Source organism: Lissotriton vulgaris, chromosome 9 (genome assembly GCF_964263255.1).
Source record: "Lissotriton vulgaris chromosome 9, aLisVul1.2, whole genome shotgun sequence".
Lineage (NCBI taxonomy): Eukaryota > Metazoa > Chordata > Amphibia > Caudata > Salamandridae > Lissotriton > Lissotriton vulgaris.
Window position 1 is genome coordinate 340,188,226 of NC_141697.1, and position 13,028 is coordinate 340,201,253.

At 46.0% G+C, this 13,028-nt stretch overlaps 1 protein-coding gene across 1 annotated transcript in view; it reads right to left on the reverse strand.

Moving 5' to 3' along the window:
* The window catches only part of TRIP11 (thyroid hormone receptor interactor 11), a 485,462-nt gene extending 472,977 nt beyond the window's left edge, over nt 1-12,485 (reverse strand). The window contains exon 1 of the mRNA XM_086937682.1: nt 11,852-12,485. Within this exon, the coding sequence (XP_086793808.1) occupies nt 11,852-11,990 (139 nt within the window). The 5' untranslated portion in view covers nt 11,991-12,485. The remainder of the gene's footprint in view (nt 1-11,851) is intronic.
* Nucleotides 12,486-13,028: the final 543 nt, after the last annotated feature.

Sequence of the window (13,028 nt, forward strand, 5' to 3'; positions counted from 1 at the left end):
ATCGACAACAACGCACATGACAGCAAAGAGCTCTTCAACATCGTGAAAGAACTCGCCACCCCCAGCTCCAGCTCTAATGACGTACCGCCGTCACAAGAACTCTGCGACCCCTGGCCAACTTCTTCCACCGCAAGATCGCAGACATCCACAACAGCTTCAAAACCCAGACAACCCCGACTCAACACCGACCAAACACACCGACCTGCTGCTCTCCTGGCACAACATCAACGACGAAGACACCATCAAAATCATGAACACCATCCACTCCAGCTCACCCACCGACCCCTGCCCCCACCACATCTTCAACAAGGCAAGCTCCATCATCGCACCCCAACTCCGAAAGATCATCAACAGCTCCTTCGAGACCGCCACCTTCCCAGAGAGCTGGAAACGTGCCAAGATCAACGTCCTACTCAAAAAACCCAAGGATGACCCAAAGGACCTCCAGAACTTTCAACCCATCTCACTGCTCCCATTCCCGGTAAAAGTCATTGTGAAGACCGCCAACAGACAACTAACCCACTTCCTGGAGGAGAACAACATCCGGGACTCCTCCCAATCCGGCTTCCACAGCAATCACAGCACCGAAACCGCCCTCATCGCTGCCACTGACGACATCAGGACCCTACTGGACAACGGCGAAACCGCGCCCCTCATCCTCCTGGTCCTCTCAGCCGCCTTCGACACTGTCTGCCACCACACCCTGCGCACACGCCTCCTTGACGCAGGGATCCAAGACAAGACCCTGGAATGGATCACCTCCTTCCTCACCTGCAAAACCCAGAGAGTCCGCCTCCCCCCTTTCCGATCCGAAGCCACCACGATCACCTGTGGCGTACCCCAAGGATCATCCCTCAGCCCGAGCACACCACCTCAACATCGTCTCGTACGCTGGCGGCACCCAGCTGATCCTCTTCCTCACCAAGACCCCGACCACCGCCAAATCCGACCTCCACGAGGGAATGAAGGTCGTCGCAGACTGGATGAAGATTAGCTGGCTGAAACTGAACTCAGACAAGACGGAGGTCCTTAACCTCGGCTCCACCCCCTCCGCATGGGACTACTCCTGGTGGCCGGCCACGCTGGGAGCTCCCCCGACACCCACCAACCACGCACGCAACGTGGGGTTCATTCTGGACTCAACGCTCTCTATGACCCAGCAAGTCAACGCTGTTTGCTCCTCCTGCTTCAACACCCTCCGCGCGCCCCGCAAGATCTACAGATGGATCTCCACTGAAACCAGAAGAACGGTCACCCAAGCACTCGTCAGCAGCAGGCTGGACTACGGCAACGCCCTCTACGCAGGAAACAAGGCTACACTCCAGAAGAGACTCAAACGCATACAAAATGCCTACGCACGCCTCATCCTTGGACTCCCTCACCACAGCCACATCACCACCCACCTGAGAGATCTGCACTGGCTCCGCCGGTCAACAAGAGGATCACCTTCAAGCTCCTCACTCATGCTCACAAAGCACTCCACAACGCAGGAACAGCATACCTCAACAAACTACTGTCCTTCTACACCCCGAACCGCCATCTTCGCTCCGCTGACCTCGCCCTCGCCACCGTCCCACGCATCCGCCGAACGACCACCGGTGGCAGGTCCTTTTCCTACCTTGCCGCCAAAACATGGAACACCCTCCCCGCCCACCTGCGTCAGACCCAGGACATGCTGACCTTCAGGAGACTTCTTAAGACCTGGCTGTTCGACCAGTAGCTACTTCCCCCCACCCCCTTAGCGCCTTAAGACTCTCACGGGTGAGTAGCGCGCTTTACAAATGTTTTGATTGATTGATTGTATTCTGGCCTGCCCTATACAAAAGTGTTCTAGCACTGGGATATGCAGCAAGCTCTCCTGACTTGCCCAAAGCAATGCTATCCAAGCACTGAGACACCCTTTAAGGACTTCTGATTTGGCTCATGAGCAGCTACCCCTAGTAGTGAGGGGTCCACAGAGCTCTAACAATGCAGCTCCATCCTTCTGTGGAACAAACTGATGTTTCTGTACTGAGACACTGAAAAAACCGCCCTTAGAGCTACAAAGCTCTCACAACACATTTGTCCTCCCTTGTACCATGCACCGATATCTTATTATTGAAAAGAAAAATTGAGATGAATTTATTGTGAAACAAGGGATACAAAAAATTAAGAAACTAATGAATGGAGGCCAAAGAGGTAAAGGGTGTTGCAAGAATGTATATGTAGAACATGGAAATTAGATGTAGAAAAATAACTGTAAATAAAATGATGTGATCGAAAACCAACAAACGAGTGGACAAGGTCTTAACGTGAAACAAAAGCACTTGAAAAACAGATAGGTACCACAGATTACTATGAAATACTGTGCATAGGGGAGACATGGATCAGAAAATACAGTAGTTGATGATTTGGATTTCGGAGACCAGTGAAGCTCAAACACTTTGCACACGAAGAAAGGCTTAATAAAGCAATAACATTTGAGTCGTTTTTACTATTTTAAAAACTTTAGTGTTCGCAGTAGAGAAATAATGAGAATGCTGTCAAATTTGCCACCTCACTGCAAGGCACCATTAGTTTCTTTTTTATACGACTAGTAGATTTCTGAAGCATCTAGTCCCCTATGCAAGTACGTATTTCATAAAATTTCACACCCCTAAATTAACAATCATTTACTCATACATCTGCATAGCTCTTGTAATGGAATTGCACAATGCACCATTACCGCTTTATTGAGATATCAACAGAGCTCCTATATTGTAACTCTGTCCACACCAAGCATAAACTGATCCATCCGCATTGAATCATCCACAGCGCTCTTACAATGCAACTATTTTTTTATCAGAACCATGCACGTTAAGCACAGTAGAAAAACTTCCACATTCTAGGTAGCTGTATTCTGAATTGAAATGTGTGCTAGTATCTTAGTTCTAATGTCCTTATAATACTACAAAAATAAATTGTTCTCAATGAATTTTGATAGGGAACGGAAGCATGAACTTTGCCCTTGTGATGGCTCCGCTTGTTAATTCAGCTGTTACACAGCTCTTTCATTGATCTGAATATTAAATACATAAAAGTATTCTTGAATACTTCCTGGGTCAACAAAAAGAGTTGGGTGATAATAAAACAGTTTATTACCTAAAGGTAATGAACTATAAAATGTGCTATGTACGTTTTCTAATGTATCTGTCTATACAAGTGTGAAAATAAATAACTACATAAAGTAGTGTGACAAAAAGCATTCCAGCTCTAGAGGTACAGGGGGTGCTTTGTATGCTGCATAAAAGGTGTGAGTTGTTGAAATTCTATCTGACAGGAGTGCGTAATCTTCAAATCACAGGTTCCAATCCATTATCTTAGCTCATAAATATAGACATGCCGTGCAACCTGCAGGTCACAAGTTTTAGTCTTGGTAGATGTTGCGGGGCGGGTCGAAGGAACCAACGCAGAGGCAGTTGTGGTATGCGTAAGGGAGGGCTTTATTTTTATAAACACTCGTCTCTTTCTGCTTGTCAGTCTTTCCCGGGCGAATGCCGCTGGGTCTGTCCTGGTCTGATGTGGGGGCTCCAGGCTCTTGAGGGGGTCTTCAGCAGCAAGGTGATCATCTCGGGTGGTTCCGGTGTTGTTGCCCCAAAATAAACAGAAAAAAAGAAACCAAGGATTTAGGACAACCGTCCTATTGCTTTAGATCAGGGACAGGGAGTGAGGGAAACCGAGTGCTCAGCTACTCCGGGGTTTCTAGTGAGGGAGGGGGTCTGAGGAGGACCGGGGCTCGTGTTTGGGAGGAAGGTTCTGTACAATATTTACAAATATGTACAAGAAAGACTGTACACATGCGGCGGGGTGTTTTACAAAGGAGGGGGTTGGCGTCTCCCCACCCAACTCGCTACTTTCCCCCGTACCTGCTCGAGCCACGCTCCTCCCGCGGGAACGTGGCAGGCGGCTCGTAGAGACGTTGGCCTCCTGGCTTGTCACCGACGCTCCTCCGATCTATGCCTCTCTCGTCCACCTCGTTGTCTTCCTCCTGTCTCGCTGTTCTCCTCTCCGGTCTCTCCTCACCGTCCACCTCCGGGGAAACGCCATCCAACGACTTCCTGGTTCCGCTCACTCTTGACGGGACCTGCGCGATGACGTCAGATGGAGGAGGCGGGTCCGGGTTAAAGGAGCCGGGTAGTATTCCGTCGTCTCCGTCATCCTCCTGACCCCAAAGGTGCCCTTCGTCCTGGATCCAGTCGTCAGCCCCTAATGGAGGAGATTGCTGCGTAGAGGGGATAGAAGTGGGTGAGAGGGGGATGGCGGACCACCAGTCCCGCCGTCCCTCATGTGTCTCGTCTGTCCGCCTAAACCCCGTCACAGTAGAATTGCTCCAATTGCTAATGCACCATCTGAAGATAGCTGTGTGAGTTCCCATAGTCAACCCCTACTAAGACAGCTAAGAAGGTAAAGTATTTGTTGCAAAGATGTGAGCAACCTGCAGTTTGCATGCTTCAAATCACATATTGCAGTTCAGGGTGTACTCGCAAGCTGGTGTGCTGTGCACGGCCTGAAGGTCTTGTGCTTCAAATCCATTAAGACAAAGGGGTTAATGGGCCTGCTGCAGAGATCTGTATGCATCCTGCAAGCTACAATGGCAGTTGGTGTTCCTGCTGCTGATATCTGTAAATGACCTGTCGACTACCGGTTTCAGTTGAACCAGCACAACTATAATTACATCTATTACAATGCAGCCTGCATACCACAGTGTTTCAGACTGGGGTGTTAAAAGTCAAGGATCAAAAACACGGGGAACAAGGTGGAAACTTGACTGGATTAAAGGATGATTGAACGAATTGAGAACAGTTCTAACAATATCAAAGAAACTTTTTCCATAGTGAAGGACTTGACCTCCACTGGTGTGAGCTCCATAACCGTCACTCCATCACAGGATCACTAAACACAGCTCGCCAACTACTTCAGTGACAAAATTAGCACCTCATACAACTTCCCTCCCCAACCGGATGAGGACACTATGGAAAATGCTGTGACCTACTGATCCACTATCACCTTGACGAAAACCACCTCCATCATCTGCTCCATCCACGTGGGAGCACCACTAGACCCTTGCCCATATGTCATCTTCTCCAAAGGGCTCAACCCCATCAGGACTCCAATACTCAACAGCTTCCTTACCACTGTTACCTATGCTGATAACTGGAAACATGGTCTAAAGAAACCACCACAGAACTGAAGACTCTGGGTAACTACAGACTGATATCCTTGCTTCCCTACCTGGTTAAAGTCTTGGAAAAACACATCAACAAATGACAAGCCAACCACATCTCCTACAAACACCTCCTAGATCCCTTTCAATCAGGATTCAGTCACAGCACTGAGACCACCTTCATCGCTGCCACTTGGCTGATCATTAATAAATGAGAAACTGTAGCACTCATCCTGCTTGACCACACAGTCGTATTTGACGGCGTCTCCCACCCAATCCTCACATAACGCCTTCCTGAAACTGGCATATGCAGACCTGCTCTCTGATGGATCAGCTCCTTCCTCACCGAGTGCAGCCAGTCGAATAAGCCTGGCCCTGTATACCTTTGCAGCTGTCATACTGATCTGCGGAGATCCCCAGGGATCCTCGCTTAGTCCTTCACTGTTCAATATCTACACGACACAGCTTACTAACATCATCCAAACCCACGGAATCACCATCATCTCGTATGCAGAGGACACCGCTTATCCTCTCCGACGACATCCACAATATCCGGACAAAGTTTGTCGCCTGCATGTCTGAAATCTCCAACCGGATGAAGACCAACTGTATGAAGCTCAACTCCAACAAAACAAATATGGTTCTCTTCGAAAAAGACATCTCAGCATGGAGGCCATCTGAACTAGGACTGACACCCAACCTGTCCAACCAAGCCTGGAACCTAGAAATAGTGGTAGATAGTCAACTCCCAATGACCAGCCAATTGATAAGGCTTCCTCCTCTTGCTTTCACACCCTCAAGCTACTCGAAAAAAAATTCAGAAGGATAACGCTCAACACTGAAGAATCGTTACAGAAGCTGTGATCACCAGCAAGCTAGACGAAGGGAACACACTGTATGTCGTCATCACTGCTCATCTCACCATGAGACTCCAGATCATTAAAAAACATGGCAGCCTGACACAAACTTCCACCCCACATGTTTTACATCTCAAAATACTCCACAGTCTCCCAGTTCACAAACGTGCATTCTTCAGGCTCCTCAAACATGCAAAACCTAGTACAATCTAGGTCCCACTTACCTGAACAACCACACCAGCTTCTACTCCCCAACCAGAAACCTGAACTTGGCTGGCCTCCTACTCGTCCCCTTATCTGAAGATAAGATGCAGCATGTGTGCTTTCTCATACCTGGCTACTAAAGTCTGGAATAACCTCCCAGTGCACATCAGATCCACTAGCTCAGTGTTCGAATTTCGTAATAAACTGAAAACCTGGCTTTTCCAACAGGCCCCAGGTAGGCCTGCTCCTCCTTCTTGAGGCATCAGGTTACCCTGCTTAATGGTTAGCACGTCATAAAAATATGTAGAACATAACAGCGGATTTGTTTCGTCCTCCAGCAGTTGTGCCTTTGGTTGCATAACAAATGGTCAGGATATTTTGAGAGCTATTCTAAAGTAATGTACATCTAGTTATCGTGCATTATAAGGGTATAAGCACGCAGCTCTCATGCTGGTGATACTTTGTTTATTTACAAGCCTTCCCTACTCTGAGATGATACTTGGGATGCCCCAAGGCATTATATTAGTTTTGGCAAGGAGCTCTAAGGAGGGTGATGTTTAGTTGTTCCTCTTCTCTAGATAATCATGCTGCTGAAGCAATGTGAGATCATGCTGAAATGTGATTACTGAAAGCTCCAAACGAGATCCACGAAAATTTGAAAATGAAAACAACCTTTTTCACAAAAATGATAATACAATAACTCAAGAAATGATTTGAGAACTGTAAAGTAATTAAAAAGAAAAAAAAGAGAGCAGAAAAAATATATAACACCAGAGTCACAGTTTATGCAAATGTCACGTTTTGAAGAATTCACAATGTAATGGTTGCTCCATCATGTGAAAAAGGTGATAACGTGCTCATGCAAAGTGACATGTGGTTGGATATCTATACTCTATACTACTATTATAAAGAGAGAACAGAAACCTTTTGGCAAGGTAAACTCGGGAACCACAGCGCCAATCCACACACCCAATACATTGTTGTAATCCTCAGGGTGTGTAGATGGACATAGGCTGCATAAAATTAAAATAAAAACGTAAATTAAAAAATTAAACTTTAAAAACAAAGTAGTCCCCTAAAAGTAACGCTGGCCGCGAGGTAGCGCTGGCCGCTAGCGATGTCTGCAACGTGCGTGATGATGACAGGCGGGGAGGAGCGGTGACGAGCAGCGAGGAGTGGCGGCGAAGTCCGGAGCAAGGGGAAGAGCGGCGGCTCAGGTGAGGCAAAGGCAAGGCAAGGCGGGAGGCGGTCTGGGCAATGTCGGGGCGGGCGTGTTAGGCAAAGGCAAAGGCGAGGCGGGCGGGAGGCAGGCAGGAGGCAGGAGGCGGGAGGCGGTATGGGAAGGTTACATGAAGAAACGGAAACGTTGGGTATTTTGAATTGCCACAGCAATATTTCAGGCGGGAGGTCTGGGAAGGTTACATGAAGAAACGGAAACGATGGGTATTTTGAATTACCACAGCAATATTTCACTGAATATATTGTCTTCTCATGTGTAAGCCTAGGGTCTCATGTGTAAGCCTACGTGTAGAAATAAACAGTATTTAAGTGCTGGGGCAGCATTTCCGGATTGCGGCAGCTTTGCCCGGGGCAGAAGGGGGCTGGGGGCAACATTTCAGGTTTGGGTGCACTCCCGCCCCGAAATGCTGCCCCCAGCCCCCTTCTGCCCCAGGCAACGCTAGGGCGGGCTGCTAGTATACAATTAAAATACTGAAAATACGAGCTGCAGTGCATGCAGGCAACTGCATACAGCCTATCTGTAACTGAGATCAGTGACCAATTCCATTTCCTTATGGTCGAGGTCGTGAGGCTTAATCAATTAGTTTCCTCCTCAAAGATACTGATTCAGTCCAGGCATATGTTAAAAAATTGTCACCGTTTCGACCCGGTGTTTACACATGGTTGTTCAAAACCTTACAAGACAGAGATGAGGGGCAACCTAAGGTAGCAACATCGATCTCCCTGTTAATGGGTGAACAATAAAATACGTAGAAAGGTATGCTGCCTGATCTCCCGAGTGTGTCCATGACGGAGAAGAAGATACAAAGGGGCAGATTTACAATAACTGGCGCATCCCCAGGGATGCGCCAGTTATTGTGCGCCGCAGCTCCGCCACCCATGGTGCGCCGCATTTACAATGCGGCGCACCATGGGGCAAAAAACGGCACAGATGCGTGACACATCTGTGCCGTAAAGACGGCGCATTGCTGCAGTTGCGTCGCAAGCGCGACGCAGCTCCAGCAATGCTCTGGGGAGCCCTATCTGTCCAATGCTGCGTCAAGCCTTACGCCTGCTTCAAGCAGGCGCAGGGTTTTGACGCAGCATTGGTCTAAAAGTGACTAAGTGAAACCTTGTAGATTTCACTCAGCCACTTTTTGGAGGCGTTCCTGCGCAGGAACGCCCCTCCCTGCGCAGGAACGCCTCCTTATGGCGCAGGGCTTTACAACGTGACGCATCTCCCAGATGCGCCACATTGTAAATACCCCGCACCATGGTGCATCTTTTGCGCCGCCGCTGCGTCACAAAAGTGACGCAACGGCGGCGTAAAAGAGACACAAGGGGCTTGTAAATCTGCCCCATTGTATCTGGAGAGCCCATTCTGGATATGAAAAGAAGGGCTCTCCTACCCTTTATCTTTTGATTTGAGCAAAGAGAACCTGCCCTACCTACAAGTTTGAAGAAAGGCCTATTTTATTGATTGGTTGCCATACACACATCTTATTAAGAAATGACATTTAGTAACCTGTGGGACACTAGACCCCCAGGAGACGATCCTGCATGTCTGTTTCTGTATTTTAATGTTCACCAATTAATGTGAAGATCGATATTGCTACCGTAGGTTACCTCTAATCTATGTCATGGTGAAGACCTATTAGTAAGATTTAGAACAACCGTGGGTATTCCATGGGTCGAAACGTCAACTATTTTTTAACATATGCCTAGACAATCAATATCCCGGAGGAGGAAACTAATTGATTAAAGTTCACCACGTCTACCATAAGGAAACAGAATAAGTCACTGACCTGAAAATACAGAACGGCTGTATACAGTAACCTGCATTAACTGCAACTCACATTTTCAGTATTTTATTGTATATATATATATATATATATATATATATATATATATATATATATATATATATATATATATATATAACCACTTGTCACTTTGCACAAGCACATCTATTAACACCCTTTACGCATGATGGAGCAATCATTACATTGTGAATTCTGTATATATACTTAACTTCAAAACTTGTGACATTTGCATAACCTGCGGCTCTGGTGTTATATATTTTTTCTGATCTCTTCTTTTCGATCACTTTAGTTTTCAAAACATTACAAGAGTTAATGTATTGTCAGTTTTCTGAAAAATGTTTTCATTTTCAAATAATTTTTGTGGTTTCCATTTGGACCTTTTTGTTTTATCTATCAAACTGCACCCAGGTCCTACAGCATTTAGGGTTACCCCATTAGTTTGTAATGGAAATCGGATTACTGTCAATGAAACTTAAGTATACTGATTCAAGCAATGTGGCTTTCTAATAAAGGGATTAAAAGAAAAAAATTGCATCTCATGCAATCATTAAGTTGATAAATAGTTTTTTAAAGAAATATTTTATCAAACATGTTAGCATACTGCGGGGGAGGAAGCATACAGTGGCAGGGCAGTTAGTGGAATATGTGGCTATAGGTGGGCGTATCACCGAAAAATCAAAACTGGGGAACTAGAGTCCGGATTTATCAAGGGATTGTGTTGCTCTCTACTATGCCATGCAGAGCCACCTCGCGTGGTTCTCCACGGCATAGTAAGGCAGTGCATAGGAAAGGCGTTCCATCGGTAAAGTGTGGGTGCTTTTTTTCTCACACATCCACCCATGGTTTTTGGTGCATTTCTAGATTTACTAATACTAGTAATCCTGGGAAAGTGTCAAAATGCTACGCCTTCCTAGGTGAAGCATACTGATGAGAAATATGTGTATTTCTCCTTGTTATTTCCTCTTTCTCCATGTGCTGTGCTGTATTCTGCAAAAACATGATGGATTAAACCCAGATCAGTTGACTGGGGGTGAGTGCTTGCAATGTTCAACACTCCGTCCACCATCCCCTTTGGTTTTGCTTTGTTCGCCCTACGTTGGCAGGGTATACCCAGACGTGGGTCCCTTGCTCATTTTGCCACTGGATTCAAGCTAGCCTGGCTGATGACGGCTGATCAGCCAGAAACCGGTCCCATGATGCTTGTTTCCAGTCCATGGAAGACATGGCTTGGCAGTTTGGGCTGACTGTTCCCATGAGGCACAGGGTCAGACTGATTTGCATATGGCCATGTATGAACTCGGGTGGCGGAGTGAGCTAAAGATTGATGATGTATTTAACCCAGATCAGTTGACTGGGGGCGAGTGCTTGCAATGTTCAACACTCCGTCCATCATCCCCTTTGGTTTTGCTTTGTGTTGTATTCTGCAGCACAAATAGAAAGAGGAAAATGGGGCATGGCAGCCACAAGTGCAACAGCACGGAGAGAGCGAGCAGGAATGCACCTTATTTTAGTAGATATGACGAATTCCTGCTCTCTCCATTTGACGCAGCGTAGCAAGTTGTCTTGCTGTGTTGCACAAAGTCTTTGTAAATTTGGGCCCAGATCTGAGTCGGCTCAATATCCTTTATTTCTGGGCAAATACCTTAATTTGCCTGTGCCTTTCTTTAAACAAAGAATGTGACCTAGTGTAATTTAACTGGTGCTCATGTAAAGCACTCCAATACCTTTGGGTAGAGTTTGCAGATATGAAAAAATAATAAAGAGGCAAAAACAAAGCCTTGATATAGGGAAAGACACATAGATACCCATTTGCTGCCTGATTTGAACAAAGTGAATTCTGGTTAAAGGCCTGCTTCCCCACTAAATTGTGTGATTTTAGTCAAATATTTTATTTCACCAAAACTCTTTATTACAGCCTATGAAATCACTTTCAAATATGTGAGTTCCGAGTACCAGAAAATACAAAAACCTAATGCATTCAATGTAATAGACTAGAATGTTGCTTCATAATAATGTAGGTGACATATCTTGGCTCTTAGTTCACTAATGGCACGTGTTTAAAAACTATCACTTTTAATAAGTTCTTCTCAGTGCAGTCTTATAATGTGAAGCATTATTGTCAAAGCTTCCACGTTAAATACACTTTTTTGAATTTTGAAGAGACTTGATCTTATTTTGCCTGATGTTTGTGGCATAATGTACATACATTTTCAGGCCTGATCTCGTGAATGGGCTCTAAGAGCCGAGCTAGACCATGGGCTCAGAACTCCCTGTACATTTGTTGGCTCTCCCACGTCTATATGTGCCCCAAATCCTCATCGCCTTACTTTGTAGAGGGCCCTCTAATGTTTCATTATGTCACACAGGGCCAAAGAGCACAGCACCCAACTCAGGTACCGAAGATAAGGTAGAGAAAAACGGCACAAAGTGGAGCAAGTGCATATGGCAGGCAGGGCAGTAGATACAGGGCACAAGAAGAGTAGTGAGGACATGCTATGAGCAGGGCGTAATGAGCAAAGCAGAACAGTGGCAGAGGCACAACTGTGCTAATAAACAGAATGCCTTACCTGGTGCTTCTTCCGTTCCCTCAAGTAGAATGTCTTTTGTGAAGTTGGATATCTGGCCAGTAATGGAGGACAGGCTCCCGCCTACCTGTCCCAAGGACTGGCCGAGTCCAGAGCTTAGGCCTCCCAACCAGGAAGACATGGCAGAGGCTGAAGATCAGGTATGTACAGATATGAAAAGTGGCAGTGATACCCAGGCCAAACCCTCACGAACGAGTAGCCATCTGACAGTCTAAACAATCACAATATTACTGAAGCAAAATCAAAACAATAAAAAAATCCACAGCAGGAAGAGCTGTCCCCAGACATTTGACGCCAGAAATTAATGTTGGAGGGTGGTAGCTGTCACCTGTCACCCCGGAGGTAATTGTGAAGATGGGGTAACAACACCTTGTCAAAGTCTGACCAGAAAGTGTCATTGGTTGTATCAGGTCTTGGAGGAGGAGCTGTCCATATCCGCTTCAGTGAGTGGAATACAGTTGACCCCGCCCTCGTTTCACTTCAGCTCCCAAAACCCCCGTCTCGCTCAAGCTCTTCTGTCCGGACCACCGCCGGCTTTGCTACTGTGTTTCGCTCCTCCCCCTCACCGCCAGCTCAACAGCAGCCATGACAAATCTCTGTAGTCCAGGCCAGGAGCGACGTGTCCCGGATAGAGAGAATGCCGGGATACTGGAGGAACGTAGCCAGCTGCCATCATATACAACGCAAACGAAACCAAGAAAGCCATGATTAGTAGACAGAAAAGAAGGACCAAACCAGCACCTACTCGAAACCTCGGCTGGTGTAATGAAAATATCAATGCATTATTAATTTGCAAAGATAATCTACAATAAACTTTCAAACGTAATTTAACATTTAGCAGATTGTTGTGACAAAAGAAAGTCACGAAGTGACATTAACGTAAAAAGATTTATTTATAATTAGGGCTCCCGGTTTTTGGTATTTATTTTTTTAAACATTTCCGTCTGTATTTATCCATATTTATTTTTTTGTTCATTTTTCCTGTATTTATCCATATTTATTTTGTTGCGAGCAAAAAAAGCACTGTAGCTAGGTATTTATTTCACATTTATTTAAAAAGGCAATGCACACCTGGTTGTTATAAGTTCAGATAGATTTATGCAGATGGGTAAATGGGTGTAGTGTACTGCTCAGCCAGGATGTGTGACGTGTAGAGAAT